This window comes from Pseudophryne corroboree, chromosome 4 (genome assembly GCF_028390025.1).
Source record: "Pseudophryne corroboree isolate aPseCor3 chromosome 4, aPseCor3.hap2, whole genome shotgun sequence".
Classification (NCBI taxonomy): Eukaryota; Metazoa; Chordata; class Amphibia; order Anura; family Myobatrachidae; genus Pseudophryne; species Pseudophryne corroboree.
In genome coordinates, this window is record NC_086447.1 from 562,798,997 (window position 1) to 562,818,024 (window position 19,028).

General features: G+C 45.1%; 1 protein-coding gene across 5 annotated transcripts in view; it reads left to right on the forward strand.

Moving 5' to 3' along the window:
• ARFGEF3 (ARFGEF family member 3) overlaps positions 1–19,028 on the forward strand; it is a 366,510-nt gene that overhangs the window by 294,297 nt on the left and 53,185 nt on the right. For all 5 annotated transcript variants that reach the window (XM_063917418.1, XM_063917419.1, XM_063917421.1 and 2 more), the window contains 2 exons: positions 14,007–14,135; positions 14,541–14,717. In XM_063917418.1, coding sequence (XP_063773488.1) covers positions 14,007–14,135; positions 14,541–14,717 — 306 coding nt within the window. The remainder of the gene's footprint in view (positions 1–14,006; positions 14,136–14,540; positions 14,718–19,028) is intronic.

Genomic DNA, 19,028 nt, shown 5'->3' on the forward strand with positions numbered 1-19,028 from the left:
TTGTTTCAGACTGGTCAAGGAGGGCTGGTATCCGGATCTTCAGCATTTTACTCATAGGAGAGTGAAATTTTCGGTCTTGGTGTGAATCCAAGAAGGTTCCTAGGGAAGAATTCCAGTTGGATCGTTTCTCCCTTCTTTTCTTACAAGATCGTGCGGAGGCGATCTTTGGTTGGGATAGATTATGGTTCGGATTTCTGCCTTATCGGGTTTCTTCCAAGAAACAATTGGCCTCCTTTCCAGAGTTTAATACTTTCGTAAATGGAGTCTAACACATCCATCCTCCCTTTGTTCCTCTGTGACACCATGGGATCTTTACGTGGTGTTGCAGTTCCTGCAATTTCTTTGGTTGAACTTTTCAGTATGGTTAAGTTGAACTTCCTCAATTGGAAGTGGTCATGCGGTTGCCCTTGGCATCCGCAGGCGGGTGTCTGTGTTGGCGGTTTGGTCTCACAAGAGCCCTGTTTAATCTTCCATGAAGATAGAGCGGAGTTGAGAACTCAGTAGCAATTTCTGCCAAAAGTGGTTTCATCGGTTTTACTTGAACCAACCTATTGTGGTGCCGGTGGCTACTGACACCTTGGCGACATCGGAGTATCTCGATGTGGTCGGAATTTTGAAAATTTGGGTTGCCAGATTGGCTCAGATCGGGAAAAGGAAGATCTGTTATCCTATATGCTCCCAACAAGATTGGGGTTCCTGTTTCCAAGCAGACTATTGCACGCTGGATCTGAATTACGATTATGCTCGTGTTACGGCTGGGTTGGCGTTACCGAAATTGGTGAAGGCCCATTCTACCAAGAAGGGGGGCTCATCCTGGGCGGCTAACCGAGGGGTCTCGGGTGTATAGCCTAGCAGAGCATCGGCTTAGTCGGGTTCAAACAATTTTGCAAATATTCTACAAGTTTGATACCCTGGCAGTTGAGGCACTCTTGTTTGGCAATCGGTGCTGCAAAGTCATCCGCACTCTCCCGCCCGTTCTAGAGCTTTGGTATAGACCCCATGGTCCTTTTGGAGTCCCCAGCATCCTCTAGAACGTATGAGAAAATAGGATTTTAATACCTACCGGTAAATCCTTTTCTCTTAGTCCATAGAGGATGCTGGGCGCCCGTCCCAGTGCGTACTGTATCTGCAGTTATTGGTTATGGTTAGACATGTTGTGTTTCCTTTCAGGCAGTCTGTTGCTGACGTCATTCATGCCATGGCATGCGGTCTATTTTTTATTGGTCGTGTTTGCACACAGGTTGTGTTACATTTTCGGTCAGCATATTGCTGTATATTTTTCATGCCGTCAGCTAGTGTTCTATTGAATGCCACGTTCTGCGGCATGTTCGAGGTGTGAGCTGGTATGACACTCACCGTGTTTAAACAATAAATTCTTTCCTCAAAATGTTCGTCTCCCTGGGCACAGTTCTATAACTGGAGTCTGGAGGAGGGGCATAGAGGGAGGAGCCAGTTCACACCCATTCAAAGTCTTATAGTGTGCCCATGTCTCCTGCGGATCCCGTCTATACCCCATGGTCCTTTTGGAGTCCCCAGCATCCTCTACGGACTAAGAGAAAAGGATTTACCGGTAGGTATTAAAATCCTATTATAACACCCCTGCTAGGATTTGTGTATGATTAAAGCCAATTCAGATCTAACACAAAATCGCTTAATATAACTGTTTGATGTAGCACATTTAAATTCACGGAGTAGGATTGTCAGTTACAGACAAGGTATTCTCTCTTTCACTAAAGCTACTTGTCTTTTAACTATAACATAGATTTCTCTAGCATCTATAAGGGATATTGGGGGAAACTAGTACAATGGGGTATAGGCGGGGTCCAAAGGAGCCAGTGCACTTAAAATTTCTTCAACTGGGTGTGCTGGCTCTATGCCCTCTCTCACAGGCAGTTTAGAAAAAAGTGCCCTCGGGAGAGGATGCACATCTCTGCAGCTCCAGAGAGTTTTCTTCAATTTCATTTAAAACTTTTATTTTTTTTCAGTATGCCGTTTGGGCAACAGCATACCTGCACCGTGGGAGTTAGGAAGGGGGGGGCTGTTTGTTCAGCGGGGCATTGCCCCTTGGCTGTCACAGCTGCAGCACACCCCTAAAGCTGCCTGAAGGGGACATCGGTGGTGAATACACACCAGGGATCCCGCTAGGGGGGTCCCTGGTTCAAAGTGCGGCTGACCACGTGCACGGCGTACGGGACCGCTAGGATCCCCCGTGTGTACACTGGCACAAAACTGCTTATCTAAGCACTTGTGTGAGGTTTTAAGCTTTTTTGGAGACTTTGCCAGTATAAATAATATGTACAGCTCTGGCGCCATTGGAGGGGGCGGAGCTTCCTCAGAGCGGGACCAGCTGCGTTTTGCCGCCTTCCTCTGCTTTACAGCAGCCATCAACAGCACACACTCAGCGCTTCCTGCCTCACAGACACGCTGGAGGCTGGTACACGGTGTAGCTAAGGGAGAGAGCCGCTTGTGTACACTATTCTGAGCCTATTTAGGACTGCATTATTACTGTTACTGTGATTACAGAGCTGACAGTCTCACTGGGGCTGTGCAGCTCAGGGTGTGCTGGTGTCCTCTCTCTCTCTCTCTCTCTCTCTCTCTCTCTCTCTCTCTCTCCTCTCTCACATACAGTAGGACAGGCTCGCATTATAACTGTCTGTGCGTTTGTGTATGTTTTTGTACTTACTGTGAAATATGGGTAAGCACAAACTGTGCAGTATCTGTCACACCAGATTCTCACCATTATCTAATAACTCTGTTTCCTGTGAGCACTGTAGTCAATCTTCACAAATTAGTGAAGAGGTTGGGGGGAGGTTACACAGCCCCACTGGTTAGGGTCTCTTAAGGCTATGATGTCAGATACAGATGTAGACACCTTTATCTTGACTGGCTGAGGCGTTTGTCCCGATCGAGCATACACAGCGTACCGGGGCGTAGGGAGGTGCGCCTAGTCACAGAGAGGTGTACCTAATCGCACGGAGGCAGACAGAGCATTTGACGTTACCTTTACGTGTAATACCTGCGATCATCCACCAGATGTCGCTTTTTACAATCACCACTGTGCATGCGTGTGGTCTCCCTCAAAATACAATACTGAAATATATAATAAGGACTACCTTACTAAGGCATCTCATTACGCTGCATACAGTAAATACTCATTACGCTGCATTATTTAATACAGTAAATACGGTACAGATGCAAATAGTACAGTATACAGTACATGATCCATCTACAGTACTTTATGAATATGTGAGCGTCCAAGTCCCGCAGACAAAACAACATAAAACCAGTAGTGTACACTGTCGCAAATGGACGTGTTAGAAGTTCATTATTGCCTCTTGAGATTAGGAATTTTGTACAGTATGTTAGCGTCCTAATCCCATAGCCATTACAGTATAATCAAAACCAATGGATTTATTCATCTGTCTGCGGCGAAGTGGTGAAGCTTTCCGCTTCCTATACTCAGAGTCCCAGGTTCGATTCCTAAAGTACGAATGCATGTTTGTTTTTTCCAGACACTTTATTATTTTTTTTATTCACATAAACCAGGGCAAAGCTGCAGGAGCGGTTCTACTGTTAAGGTTCTATGCACCGTACAGTACACATACAATTCTGTAGCAGGGCAGACTCAATAGAAATGGCTACCACCTATGACTCCTTGCCCCACGGAGGCCCTAGGCTATGGAGCAAGTAACAGTCCAGATTTTGCAGGCTGTGGGGCAATGCTGAAGGAGCGTCACAATCCCCTAGCTAAAATACACAGGGGCGATAGGAATAAACGATGTCTATGTACATTACGGTACACCGGACTCGATCGCATAGCACACTGGCAAAATAGCCGCCGCCCCTGAACCCCCACCACGTGGCAGGCAGCGCTCGGATATGGAGTGAGAGATGGCATAAGTTTTGCACGCTACGGGGCTATGCTGAAGGAGCGTCACAATCCCCTAGCCAAAATACACAGGGGCGATAGAGATTAGCGAGGTCTATGCACATTACGTTACACCGGGCTCGAACGCATAGCAAACTGACCAAACACAAGTTTTACATAAAGCAGGGCAAAGCTGCTGGAGAGTTTCTACTGTCAAGGTTCTATGCACCATACGGTACACATACAATTCTATAGCAGGGCAGACTCGATTAAAATGGCTACCGCCTGTGACTCCTAGCTCCATGGAGGCACTCGGCTATGGAGCAAGTAACGGCACAGATTTTGCAGGCTACGGGGCAATGCTGAAGGAGCGTCAGAATCCCCTAGCTAAAATACACAGGGGCGATAGGGATAAGCAAGGTCTATGCACATAACGATACACCAGATCGTATCGCAAAGTGACAAAATGTCCGAGGCACGTGAACCCCTTCCTTGTGGCAGCACTCCGCTATGGAGCAAGCAACGGCATAGGTTTTGCAGACTACGGGGTAATGCTGAAGCAGCGTCAGAATCCCCTAGCTAAAATACACAGGGGTGATAGGGATAAGCGAGGTCTATGCACATAACGATACACCGCAAAATTCCCCATGGTTTTGATTATGCCTTTTCTTTGAACACGGTATTTTCCTCTGCTTCGCCCTACCCCCATCCCACTTTCCCCTTCCCCCCTGGGAGCCTGCAAAGTACATGCAGTAGACAGGGAGGGAGTTCCAATCAGGTTACAAGACATGTGCAACAGTATACTACTGTATGTAGGAAAATTCCCTGCCCACTCTGATTTATGTGAAACCTGTGTGCACCCTTCCATTGAATGTATAACAAAGAAAAAAAGAAAATAAAGTGAATGTTACAGGAACACATTTAAAAAAAATTGACACTTCCTTCCCATTGGTGTTGGTTTATGCCTTAGGGGACTCGGATGCTAATACTTGTATTTCGAAAGCACAGTATTTTCCACCGCCTCTCCCTACCCCCATCGCCCTTCCCCCCTGGGAGCCTGCACAGGTCATGCAGCGGACAGGGAGGGAGTTCATGTCAGGTACAATACACAAATGCCGACGATCTACAGTACTGTGTTGCTCAGTTAGTTGCGACGGAATACACTAATTTATACTCATTACCGCTGTGTATTTGTATATACCAGAATGAATCGCTGCTGCAGATTTACTTTGATTTATGTGAAACCTGTGTGCACCCTTTCATTGAATGTATAACAAAGAAAAAATAATAATAAAGTGAATGTCACGGGAACATATTAAAAAAAAAAAAAAAGGTTGGCACTTTGGGACTCAAACCTGGGACTCTCAGCGTGGGAGGTAGGAGCCTTCATTGCTAGGTTGGTATGGAAGGGGAGACAATTAGCTATCGGAGGGTACCAACCCCAAGTTTCTGTTACTCCCACAAGGCTCATGGCAAGCGTCGGAACCCATGGTGGGTCTGAAGTAACGGGGCCATTATAGTCTATGGGAAAATGGGTCCACTTTGCATACTGATATCTCTGGTTCTGGGTGTCCCAGAGACTCAGGACTGGTACCATACAAAAGAGGAGTCTCTTGGCTTTTGGGGCAGACCAACCACTAGTTTATGTGATACTGGAAAGGGAAACGGGAAGCAACTGTGTATCGGGTTCCCTCCAGTTGTCCGCCTAGCTTGCACAGGATGCAGGGTTTCTGGCTAGATAGGAAATACTGTACAGAAATGCTAAGCATGGTAATTTGACATCCAGGAACATAGCGAGGAGTTTTTGTCTCTCTCCATTATACTTAGAAAAATTACACTTACCACTGTACGATACAAGCTGTTCGTGCTAATTAGTACACTAGTAGAACATACTGTACAGAGATACTAAGTACAGTGATTTGGCATCCACAATTTTAGGGAAGAGCTTTAATCTCTCTTTATTGTAATCTTTCTAAGTATAAAGGAGAGAGATAAAAGCTCCTCCCTAAGTTCCTGGGTGCCAAATTACCATCCTTAGTACAGTATGTTCTACTAGTGTACTAATTAGCACGAACAGCTTGTAACGTACAGTGGCAAGTTTAATCTTTCTATGTATAATGGAGAGAGATAAAAGCTCCTCTGTAAGTTCCTAGATGCCAAATCACCGTGATACAGTGGCCCTCATTCCGAGTCGTTCGCTCGGTAATTTTCATCGCATCGCAGTGAAATTCCGCTTAGTACGCATGCGCAATATTCGCACTGCGACTGCGCCAAGTAATTTTACAATGAAGATAGTATTTTTACTCACGGCTTTTTCTTCGCTCCGGCGATCGTAGTGTGATTGACAGGAAATGGGTGTTACTGGGCGGAAACACGGCGTTTTAGGGGCGTGTGGATAAAAACGCTACCGTTTCCGAAAAAAACGCAGGAGTGGCCGGAGAAACGGGGGAGTGTCTGGGCGAACGCTGGGTGTGTTTATGACGTCAAACCAGGAACGACAAGCACTGAACTGATCGCAGATGCCGAGTAAGTCTGAAGCTACTCTGAAACTGCTAAGTAGTTTGTAATCGCAATATTGCGAATACATCGGTCGCAATTTTAAGAAGCTAAGATACACTCCCAGTAGGCGTAGGTTTAGCGTGAGCAACTCTGCTAAATTCGCCTTGCGAGCGATCAACTCGGAATGAGGGCCAGTGATTTGGCATCCACGAACTTAGGAAAGAGCTTTAATCTCTCTCCATTGTAATCTTTCTAAGTATATTGGAGAGAGATAAAAGCTCCTCCCTAAGTTCCTGAATGCCAAATTACCGTCCTTAGTATCTCTGTACTCTATGTTCTACTAGTGTACTTATTAGCATGAACAGCTTGTAATGTACAGTGGCAAGTTTAATCTTTCTATGTATAATGGAGAGAGATAAAAGCTCCTCCCTAAGTTCCTAGATGCCAAATCACCATACTTAGTTTTTCTGTACAGTATATTCTACTAGTGTACTAATTAGCACGAACAGCTTTTAACTGGATGCTAAATCACCGTACTTAGTATCTCTGTACAGTATGTTCTATTAGGGTACTAATTAGCACGAACAGCTTGTAACGTGCAGCGGCAAGTTTAATCTTTCTATGTATAATGGAGAGAGATAAAAGCTCATCCCTAAATTCCTGGATGCCAAATCACCATACTTAGTATCTCTGTACAGTATGTTCTACTAGTGTACTAATTAGCACGAACAGCTTGTAACGTACAGTGGCAAGTTTAATCTTTCTATGTATGATGGAGAGATAGAAGCTCCTCTGTAAGTTCCTAGATGCCAAGTCACTGTCCTTAGTATCTCTGTACAGTATGTTCTACTAGTGTACTAATTAGAATGAACAGCTTTTAACTGAATGCCAAATCACCGTACTAAGTATCTCTGTACAGTATGTTCTATTAGGGTACCAATTAGCACGAACAGCTTGTAACATACAGTGGCAAGTTTAATCTTTCTATGTATAATGGAGAGAGATAAAAGCTCCTCCCTAAGTTCCTGGATGCCAAATCACCATACTTAGTATCTCTGTACAGTATGTTCTATTAGGGTACTAATTAGCTGTTCGTGCTAATTAGTACCCTAATAGAAAATACTATACAGAGATACTAAGGACGGTGATTTGGCATCCAGGAACTTACTGAAGAGCTTTTATCTCTCTTCATTATACATAGAAAGATTAAACTTGCCACAGTACGTTACAAACTGTTCGTGCTAATTAGTACACTAGTAGAACATAGAGTACACAGATACTAAGGATGGTAATTTGCCATCCAGGAACTTAGGGAGGAGCTTTTATCTCTCTCCATTATACTTAAAAAGATTACAATGGAGAGAGATTAAAGCTCTTTCCTAAGTTCGTGGATGCCAAATTACTGTCCTTAGTATCTCTGTACAGTATGTTCTATTAGTGTACTAATTAGCACGAACAGCTTTTAACTGGATGCCAAATCACCGTACTTGGTATCTCTGTACAGTATGTTCTATTAGGGTACTAATTAGCACGAACAGATTGTAATGTACAGTGGCAAGTTTAATCTTTCTATGTATAATGGAGAGAGATAAAAGCTCCCTGAGTTCCTGGATGCCAAATCACCGTACTTCGTATCTCTGTACAGTATGTACTATTAGGGTACTAATTAGCTGTTCGTGCTAATTAGTACCCTAATAGAAAATACTATACAGAGATACTAAATACGGTGATTTGGCATCCAGGAACTTACTGAGGAGCTTTTATCTCTCACCATTATACATAGAAAGATTAAACTTGCCGCTGTACGTTACAAGCTGTTCGTGTTAATTAGTACCCTAATAGAACATACTGTACAGAGATACTAAGTATGGTGATTTGGCATCCAATTAAAAGCTGTTCGTGCTAATTAGTACACTAGTAGAACATACTGTACAGAGATACTAAAGACGGTGATTTGGCATCTAGGAACTTACAGAGGAGCTTTTATCTCTCTATTATATATAGAAAGATTAAACTTGCCACTGTACGTTACAAGCTGTTCGTGCTAATTAGTACACTAGAAGAACATACTGGGGACTCGGACTCATACAGTACTTGCATTTCAAAAGAACAGTATTTTCCACCGCCTCCCGCTACCCCATCGCCCTTCCCCCCTGGGAGCCTGCACAGGTCATGCAGTAGACAGGGAGGGAGTTATTCACATAAACCAGGGCAAAGCTGCAAAAGCGGTTGTACTGTTAAGGTTCTATGCACCATACGGTACACATACAATTCTGTTGCAGGGCAGACTCAATTGAAATGGCTACCGCCTGTGACTCCTTGCCCCATGGAGGCCCTCGGCTATGGAGCAAGTAACAGCACAGATTTTGTAGGTCACGGGACAATGCTGAAGGAGCGTCAGAATCCCTTAGCTAAAATACACAGGGGTGATAGGGATAAGCGAGGTCTATGCACATAACGATACCCCAGACCCCATCGCATCACAAAGTGACAAAATGTCCAAGGCACATGAGCATCCGCCTTGTGTAAGCACTCTGCTATGGAGCGAGTGATGGCATAGGTTTTGCAGGCTACGGGGCAGTGCTGAAGGAGCGTCTGAATTCCCTAGCTAAAATACACAGGGGCGAGAGGGTTAAGCGAGGTCTATGCACATAATGCTACAAGGCGGGGGTTCATGTGCCTCGGACATTTTGTCACTTTGTGATGCGATGGGGTCTGGTGTATCGTTATGTGTGTAGACCTCGCTTATTTCTATCGACCCTGTGTATTTTAGCTAGGGGATTCTGACGCTCCTTCAGCATTGGCCCGTTCTTTGAACACTATATTTTCCACTGCCTCGCCCTACCCCCATCCCACTTTCCCCTTCCCCCCTGGGAGCCTGCACAGTTCATGCAGTAGACAGTTAGGGAGTTCCGATCAGGTTACAAGACAAGATTTATGTGAAACCTGTGTGCACCCTTCCATTGAATGTATAACAAAGAAAAAAAATTATAATTAAGTGAATGTCACGGGAACTCGGACGCTCATACTGTACATGTATTTCAAAAGCATGGTGTTTATGCATTGTACATACTTCCTTTTACACAATTAGTTGCGTCTCCATACACAATCTTGCGTCTGCATACACAAGTGTTTTAACATGTTCATTTGTGTCTGTATAAACTATTTATTTATATTGAGAACTCTCACCGTCTGACCATTGGTCACCATCTATTAACATTACAGTCGTCACTGACCATTTGCCAGAGTGTAGATCAATCCGCCGCTATACGATCGAAAGTACTGGATTAGTGGAGCATTAGCTACCCAGTGGTGGAGATGTGTAATGCATGCTGAGTATCTAGAATCGCCTCAACGCGCCTACCTGTGATTAAACTCCGCAAACTAAGCTATCGCCTTAGCGTGACTAAACATCCGTCTAGGCGAAGAATCGGTCAAGATAAAGGTGGCTACATCTGTATGTCATCCCAGCTTACTGCTAATGTGCAAGAAACTCAGGTACTGCAACCCCAGAAGCTTGGTTTACCTGCTCTGCTCTCTGATACAGATGATATCCAGGATGATGGGGATGACCTGGATCCCGTTAATGGGGATCCCGATTCTACTCAGGGTATTGAACCACTCATTTTGGCTATACAGGATGTGTTACAGCTCCCTTTAGAGGACGCTGCTTCACAACAGTCGTTTTTCTTTGTACAAAACAAGCCCAATGTCACTTTCCCTGAATCTCCAGAGTTAGGTGACTTATTCAAACAGGCATGGAAAATTCCAGACAAAAAATTGAAAGTGTCCAAAAAGTTTTTGCGCACTTTCCCATTTGCACCTCAAGGTAGAAAATTAGAAAGGTAGAACATTTTGGGAGGAACCCCCTAGGGTGGATGTCTTAGTCTCTCGCCTGTCTGAAAAGGCGGTGCTGCCTGTCCCGGGCTCCTTTACTATGAAGGATCCTGGGGATAGGAAGATAGAGACTACCCTAAAATCTATATACACAGCAGCTGGTATAGCACAAAGAACGGTCATTGCGGCTTGCTGGATGACCCATGCTATTCATTCTTGGCCCACGCAAATTTAGGGGAGCCTCTCAGGGGATATGCCCTTAGTTACCATGGTTACCCTCCTGAAGCACATTCAGGACACTACCCGTGTCTTCTGTGATTCCCTCAAGGAGATGGGGAACATAAATACTCGGACGTCGGCCATGGTGGTGTCGGCGCGCAGGGCCTTGTGGTTGCGTCAAATGATTGCGGATGCAGAATCCAAACGTAATGTGGAATCCCTCCCCTTTTCGGGGGAATAACTTTTTGGGGTTGAGTTGGATGCCTGGATTTTCCAAGGTTACGGCCAGGAAATCCAAATTTTTCCCTTCTGTGGCCCCACCGGCGAGACGTTCCTATCCGGGACCGTCTGTCCAGTCCTTTTGGTCTCTCACATTTCGATGAAAGGCCAGAGATGCCTCCAATGCGGCTAGAGGCACCAAAGGTAAGTCCAGAAAACCTGCAAGTACCAGTCCTCAGGAACAGTCCACCAGTTCTGCTTCCACTAAAGCCTCAGCATGATGGTGCCCACCCACCCAGAGAGGATCTCGAGGTGGGCGCTCGACTGCGTCACTCCAGCCGCGTCTGAGAGACCTCCTGCCAGGATGCCTGGGTCAGGGAGCTCATTTCTCAAGGCTACAAGATGGTTCCGTCCAGTTCTGACGCTTCTGCTGCTCCGGAGGCATTGGATGCTGTGCGTGCCTTGAAGATATATGTCAAGCGTACAGCTCGGGTCAGAAAAACGGATTCCTTGTTCGTGCTCTATGATGCGCAGAAGAAGGGTTGCCCTGCTTCGAAGCAGTCTATTGCTCGTTGGATTGGGCTTACTATCCATCAGGCCTATGTGTCGGCAGCCATACCTGTTCCTAAGTCTCTAAAGGCCCACTCTACAAGATCAGTGGGCTTTTCCTGGGTGGCTGCCCATGGAGTCCCGGCATTGCAACTATGCCGAGCTGCTACCTGGTCGAGGAAGAACACTTTTGTGAAATGCTACAAGTTTGATACCCTGGCCAAAGAGGATTCCCAGTTTGGGAAGGCGGTGCTGCAGCAGTCTCCGCCCGTTCTGGAAGCTTTGGGACATCCCCATCGTACTAGTACTAGTTTCCCCCAATATCCCTTATGAATGCTAGAGAAAATAGGGTTTTAATACCTACCGGTAAATCCTTTTCTCATATTCCATAAGGGATATTGGGTGCCCAACTCCGTGCGTTGACATTTCTGCAGGTTCTTGTTGTATAGTTAGCTGTTCAGCTGTTGCTGTTACCAGCCGTTGCTGGTTGTTATATGTTTGTGGTGTGCTGGTGTGTAAATCTCACCACCCTTTGTTATCAAGTTCCTTCTCTCATATATGTCCGTTTTTTACCTATAACTGCCTATAGGAGGCGGCATAGAGGGGAGGAGCCAGCACACCCAGTTGAAGAAATTTAAAGTGCACTGGCTCCTTTGGACCCCGTCTATACCCCATCGTACTAGTTTCCCCATGGACTACGAGAAAAGGATTTACCAGTAGATATTAAAATCCTATTTTTTCAATCCACATTTTTATTTTTATTCCTCTAAAGTTGCTGTTTATATTTATTATTCAGTCAAGTTTACATAAGTTAATACTTAAAAAAAAAATTGAGAACATGGGCTGGTCTCCTTTATAAGAGGGAGGCCACCAGCCTCCGAAAGAGATCCGGTCAGGTTCCCGGCAGTCAGGATCCTGGCAGTTGAAATACCGACGCCAGAATCCCGACACTACTTGGAATGCCGGCGCTGGGATCCCGACATCGATCACTATCCTGGTGCCGGGGTCCCAATCACCAAGATCCCGAGCGAGGATTTGGAGGGCCACCGGAGAGGTAAGCCACATGTGAGGGATGGGTGGGGGGGTTAGGTGGCGGGAAGGGGGGACTTATGGTTAGGCATCCCCAAGTAGGGTTAGGCTGGGAAGGGGGGGTGTTAGGTTTAGGCTGCGGGGAGCTGTGGTTAGGTTTAGGCACCGACGGGAAGGGTTAGTGTTAAGCTACGGGAAGGGGGGTGTTAGGTTCAGTCTGCAGTTAAAGGAGGGCTAGGAGATCAGAGCTATTGGCCCTCATTCCGAGTTGATCGCTCGCTAGCTACTTTTTGCAGCCATGCAAACGTATAGTCGCCGCCCACGGGGGAGTGTATTTTCACTTTGCAAGTGTGTGATCGCATATGCAGCCGAGCGGTACGAAAACGTTTTTTGCAGTTTCTGAGTAGGTCTGAACTTACTCAGCCCTTGCGATCACTTCAGTCTGTCCGGTCCCGGGATTGACGTCAGACACCTGCCCTGCAAACACCTGGACACACCTGCGTTTTCCCTACCACTCCCAGAAAACGGCCAGTTGACACCCATAAACGCCTTCTTCCTGTCAATCTCCTTGCGATCGGTTGTGCGAATGGATTAGTCACTAGAAGCATTGCACAGCAACAATGCTCTTTCTACCCGTACGTTTAGCCGTTTATTCACCTGATTGCTGCGCTGCTAAATTCGGCAGCGATGTAACAGGCATTTCCTTAATACGACACTCCAGGAAAATAGCTTTGTCGCCCTTGCAGCTGCATGTGTGGTGTCTTCTGTTTTGTCCTCAAGTGATGGACAGTTATCTCCATGTGTATTCCAGATGTTCCCAATTCATTAATTAGACCTGTATATACTGTACATACAGTAACTTTATTCACAGCGCAGCAAGAGTTGGTTGTATATTCTCCATTCATTTGGCACGTATGGTATTTCTATCTAAGCACCATCTTGTGGCAGAATAAAGTATTGCAGGGAGTTTCTATATTACACTTTGGGGAACACATTCTATGTAATTTGATTCTTAACCACTTAACTAGCACAATCACATGGGATGCGAGCACACTGTCACATCCCATAACACGGCCTATCACATGTGACTGTGCCATCTCGCTGCATGTTTTTAAAGAGGTGTTGTCTTCCCCCTGAAAGTGATTTAGCATTTTGTGACCGCTGACATTGGTATCAATTTTGTGCCAAGGATTTGGTGCAAACCTCATTTTGAAGCTCAAGCGCTCCACAATAGAGTAAAGATAAGTGCAGAGAGAGGAACAAAGTTCTTCTTTGAGCACTATTTGCTGATATGTGCACTCCAAGTGCAGAGATAAGCTGGGGACAGTTCATGAGGCACACTCCATGTGGAGGAGAGGAATTGATCTATGGACACTGGGTTGGGGTGGAATGCTCATGAGGTTTAATTTGGGGAGTTAATGTTCATGGGGGGACAGGGTGGCTACTGGGGGGGGGGGATCTATTACCACTGGGGAGGTGGGGGATAATGCGTCTCGGTAGTCTGTTGCCATTGGGGAGGTGTGGGTGGAGGTGATGTTATAATAGGGTAGGTTGGATACTGGTGGGAGGTGCTTGGTGTCTCCTGCCTAATCTGTATATAAACTGTTCTTACTAGTAACATCCATACATAACAACTAACTGAACTAATAAAAATGTTTCATTGTAATAACATGGAGTGTAACAGAACTCCAAAGTGAAAATAAAAATATGTTGTGCCACTACCCATATACAGTTTATCAGCTGATATGCTGAGTGAATGGTGACTCTACATTCTTATTCCGTTTAGGTCTTATTGATGTATGGATTAATCTATTAGAGCAGCTGACCGCTGCTGTATCGAACTGTCCCCGTCAGCATCAGCCGCCAACTCTGGATTTACTCTTTGAGTTGCTGAGGGAGGTTGCTAAAGTACCAGGTAATTTAATCTCTTTTGTCACAAATCCTCTTAATAAATGTTGACCTATATACCCTAGGAAACTCTACTCCCTGTTATATCAATCCTGTTTGTTTTTTTTGCTTGCTGTACCTCATGTAATGGCTGTTTTCTTTTTTGACTTGTACAAATTATTTTCCACCTTCATCAATCAGGGCTCCGTTGAGTGCCTCTATTGTCGCAGAATGGGGCTACATCCCTCTTGCATATTTCCAGTCTTCGGTAGACCTCATGCAATGCATACTGGCCGTACTAAGAGTACTTGTTGGTTCTGTTAAGTGACTTCTATTGGTTTTTCCATTTTTTTCACTACTATTTGTAAGTTACACAACCAAAATGTATGGCTTTAAATGATGAGTTTTCTTACAGAGTACTTTTATCTTGCAGGCCCAGGCTTTGCTATCTATGCAGTTGTGCATCTGCTTTTACCTGTGATGTCTATGTGGCTGACTCGCAGCCAGGGTGATCACTCCTATTGGGATGTGGCTTCTGCAAACTTCAAGCATGCTATTGGCTTGTCATGTGAACTAGTGGTGGAACATATCCAAAGCTTTATTAATTCAGGTAACATCATGCTGTATATGGGTAATGTACATATATATATATATATATATATATATATACTGTCAAACATATGCACGCATAATGCAACAACACAAAAAAACATACATCATGTTTAAAATGTCAGATCATAAAATAAGGGATGCTAAATGAACCTGATAGACCCCAGAAGACAAGCAGACATTTACCATACAGTTTTTTCCAATAATGGACAGCAAGATTATCAGAACTTTAGTAGATGTTCATGAGTTGAGCCGCCGTATTCCAAGTACATAAACAAATACAAAATCTAGTGGGATTCCCTGGGAATAGTGGAGGAAGTGGATCCCACATAGCATGAGCTAGTCTTATTGAGGCTCCTTCTCTTCTACACTAGGAAGACTATGGGGGGAATTCAAATCTTATCGCACCCCCTATCTACCATCTAAAGTGACGGGAGATAGAGGGGTGATATTCAAATGGGCCACGTTATTGTGCCTATTACAGTCGGGTTTAGGCAAACAAAGCACCTGAGCCTGGCTAAAGTAATAGGCGCAATCGTGAAAAGACCCGTTTCTTTATGCGCATTTCAACTCGCTATCCCAGGGGGTAGCGAGCTAAAATTAACTTATCGTGCGCGTCGGCAGTAACAATAGAATACTTCTGGCAAGAGCGAACGTGGTCGGGGGTGGGGGGGGGGGTTTGGTAGAACATTTGAATCCGGCCCTATGCATTTGATTAATTATTCTTTAGAAACTGACTTTCCAAAGGGAATACAGATAAACATGCCACTCATAGGTGGATGTGAGCACTGTACATGCATAATTTGCTATGGTTTTAAACCGTTCTTCTGTTTGTGCATCTGCGCCTGTTTATATAAAAATAGGTATATGTGCTTCTATGTACACTTTAGCACATTTTGGTGGAAACAGGCATTGAAGATACGATACCCATCGCTCTCCCTACAATGGCTGTTATTCTACCTGGCAGTCCAGTCGTAATATCATATTATCAAGCTTAAGTAATGGGGGAGAAAAATAAATCCTCATTTATACTTTTTCATTTTGTAACAAATTTTATTGTATCATATCTGGAATCAGATTTTTTTATTTTTTTATAAATGTAATCACATGATATCAAACAAATGGTGACTTTAAATGACAATGCCACTGCCAACCATGGGCTGTAGAAGGGACTGAGAGGAGCTGCACATCAAACTACACTGTTTTGAAAGTGAGCCCTCCCCTGCACATTCTATCGGCCTCAACTGGAATTAAATGTTATGTTCCTTAGTAGTGGGCACCGTCTTGATATAGCTGCAGGAACAGCTTTGTGTATTTTTAATCTTTTCTTTTGTACATTATTGCGGAGTACTTTGGGAGGAGGGTGGGCAGTAACGCTCTCAGCTCCCTGTCTGACAAACTGCCAATGCAATCTCTGGTTCCTGGTGCAGAGGTGCCGTGGTTTCTGTTGTTTTGGTGACCGGTCACACAAGGGTGACTGCTGCTGGCTGCGATACATGCAGCAAAGCCCAGGGACCTCGCAGGAAAAGTACTGTCTGGCGCTTACAGGAAATGAACACTTCTAAACTTTAAAAAAAAAAAACACTCTAAAGATTGTGTCTATGACACTGTAATTGTATTTGGTGTAATACCCATGGTTTACATGAATGTGAGACATTTATGAAAATGGTGTGTGTGATACTCAATAGGACAAATACGTTAATCGCATAAAGGGGGTGATGCTGAGTTGGACACTGCCACATCAGAATTTGTGACCGACCACTGCAGACTAAGGCCCTCATTCCGAGTTGATCGCTCGCTAGCTATTTTTGCAGAGCAGCAATCAGATAGTCGCCGCCTCTAGGGGAGTGTATTTTCTCTTTGCAAGTTTGCAAACGCTTTTGCAGCCGAGCGGGACGAAAAAGTTTTTTGCAGTTTCTGAGTAGCTCTGGACTTACTCAGCCGCTGCGATCACTTCAGCCTGTCCGGTCCCGGAATTGACGTGAGACACCCGCCCTGCAAACGCCTGGACACGCCTGCATTTTTCCTACCACTCCCAGAAAACGGTCAGTTGACACCCATAAACGCCCTCTTCCCGTCAATCTCCTTGCGATCGGTTGTGCCCAATGGATTCGTCGCTAGAAGCATTGCACAGCAACGATGCTGTTTTTACCCGTACGACGCGCGTGCGCATTGCGGTGCATGCGCAGTAGTAACCTGATCGCTGCGCTGCGAAAAACGTCAGCAAGCGAATGAGGGCCCATGAATACAGACTAAGCTACTAATTAAAGTATTTGTCCGTCTATGTGTTTATTTGTGCGTATGACTTGCACCAGCCACGTGCTGGGTTTAAAGGATCTATCTGAAACGATCAATCCAACTACGTCCAAACACCTAAGACAAGCCCAGGAGTTGGACTACATGCCCAAGGCACTCCTATGACACCCCCATCAGATGCTGCTATTCTGTGCATTTTAATACTCGCCAGGCAGTTGCCGCCCAGAAACACCCACTTGACGTTGGAGAACCAGCACAGATCCAAATACTATACTTGCTATTTCAGACACATGGTGTGGCGCATGCACACAACGTGTATTTAGATTAAGAAGCATGCACAGTCAGCTCAAAATCGGGAAATGCATTAATTTCTTCAGATTCATTCATTCATCTGGTCCCACGTGAGCTTATAAAACAGGAATGTCCAAACAGAGGTTACAAGTTTAATACAACAGTGTCTTTATGATTATAGCTGGCTCTTTTTTTAAATAATTATCAAATTCTCAAGGAGACAAGTGTACAAACATTGAAATATAAACTCTTCTCTTTATTTCAGACAGTATATTGTTTCAAAACCATTCTAAAAGAAATGAAAAATAAAAGGGAAATAAGATCAAAATATCCAATAGTATAAAATAAGAATTTACTTACCGATAATTCTATTTCTCGTAGTCCGTAGTGGATGCTGGGGACTCCGTAAGGACCATGGGGAATAGCGGCTCCGCAGGAGACTGGGCACAAAAGTAAAGCTTTAGAACTACCTGGTGTGCACTGGCTCCTCCCCCTATGACCCTCCTCCAAGCCTCAGTTAGGATACTGTGCCCGGACGAGCGTACACAATAAGGAAGGATTTTGAATCCCGGGTAAGACTCATACCAGCCACACCAATCACACCGTATAACTCGTGATCTAAACCCAGTTAACAGCATGATAACAGAGGAGCCTCTAGAAAAGATGGCTCACTACAGCAATAACCCGATTTTTTGGTAACAATAACTATGTACCAGTATTGCAGACAATCCGCACTTGGGATGGGCGCCCAGCATCCACTACGGACTACGAGAAATAGAATTATCGGTAAGTAAATTCTTATTTTCTCTAACGTCCTAAGTGGATGCTGGGGACTCCGTAAGGACCATGGGGATTATACCAAAGCTCCCAAACGGGCGGGAGAGTGCGGATGACTCTGCAGCACCAAATGAGAGAACTCCAGGTCCTCCTCAGCCAGGGTATCAATTTTGTAGAATTTTACAAACGTATTTGCTCCTGACCAAGTAGCTGCTCGGCAAAGTTGTAAAGCCGAGACCCCTCGGGCAGCCGCCCAAGATGAGCCCACCTTCCTTGTGGAGTGGGCATTTACAGATTTTTGGCTGTGGCAGGCCTGCCACAGAATGTGCAAGCTGAATTGTACTACAAATCCAACGAGCAATAGTCTGCTTAGAAGCAGGAGCACCCAGCTTGTTGGGTGCATACAGGATAAACAGCGAGTCAGATTTTCTGACTCCAGCCGTCCTGGAAACATATATTTTCAGGGCCCTGACAACGTCTAGCAACTTGGAGTCCTCCAAGTCCCTAGTAGCCGCAGGCACCACAATAGGTTGGTTCAGGTGAAACGCTGAAACCACCTTAGGGAGAAACTGAGGACGAGTCCTCAATTCCGCCCTGTCCGAATGGAAAATCAGATAAGGGCTTTTACAGGATAAAGCCGCCAATTCTGACACGCGCCTGGCCCAGGCCAGGGCCAACAGCATGACCACTTTCCATGTGAGATATTTTAACTCCACAGATTTAAGTGGTTCAAACCAATGTGACTTTTGGAACCCAAAAACTACATTGAGATCCCAAAGTGCCACTGGAGGCACAAAAGGAGGCTGTATATGCAGTACCCCTTTTACAAACGTCTGAACTTCAGGGACTGAAGCTAGTTCTTTTTGGAAGAAAATTGACAGGGCCGAAATTTGAACCTTAATGGACCCCAATTTCAGGCCCATAGACACTCCTGTTTGCAGGAAATGTAGGAATCGACCCAGTTGAATTTCCTCCGTCGGGCCTTACT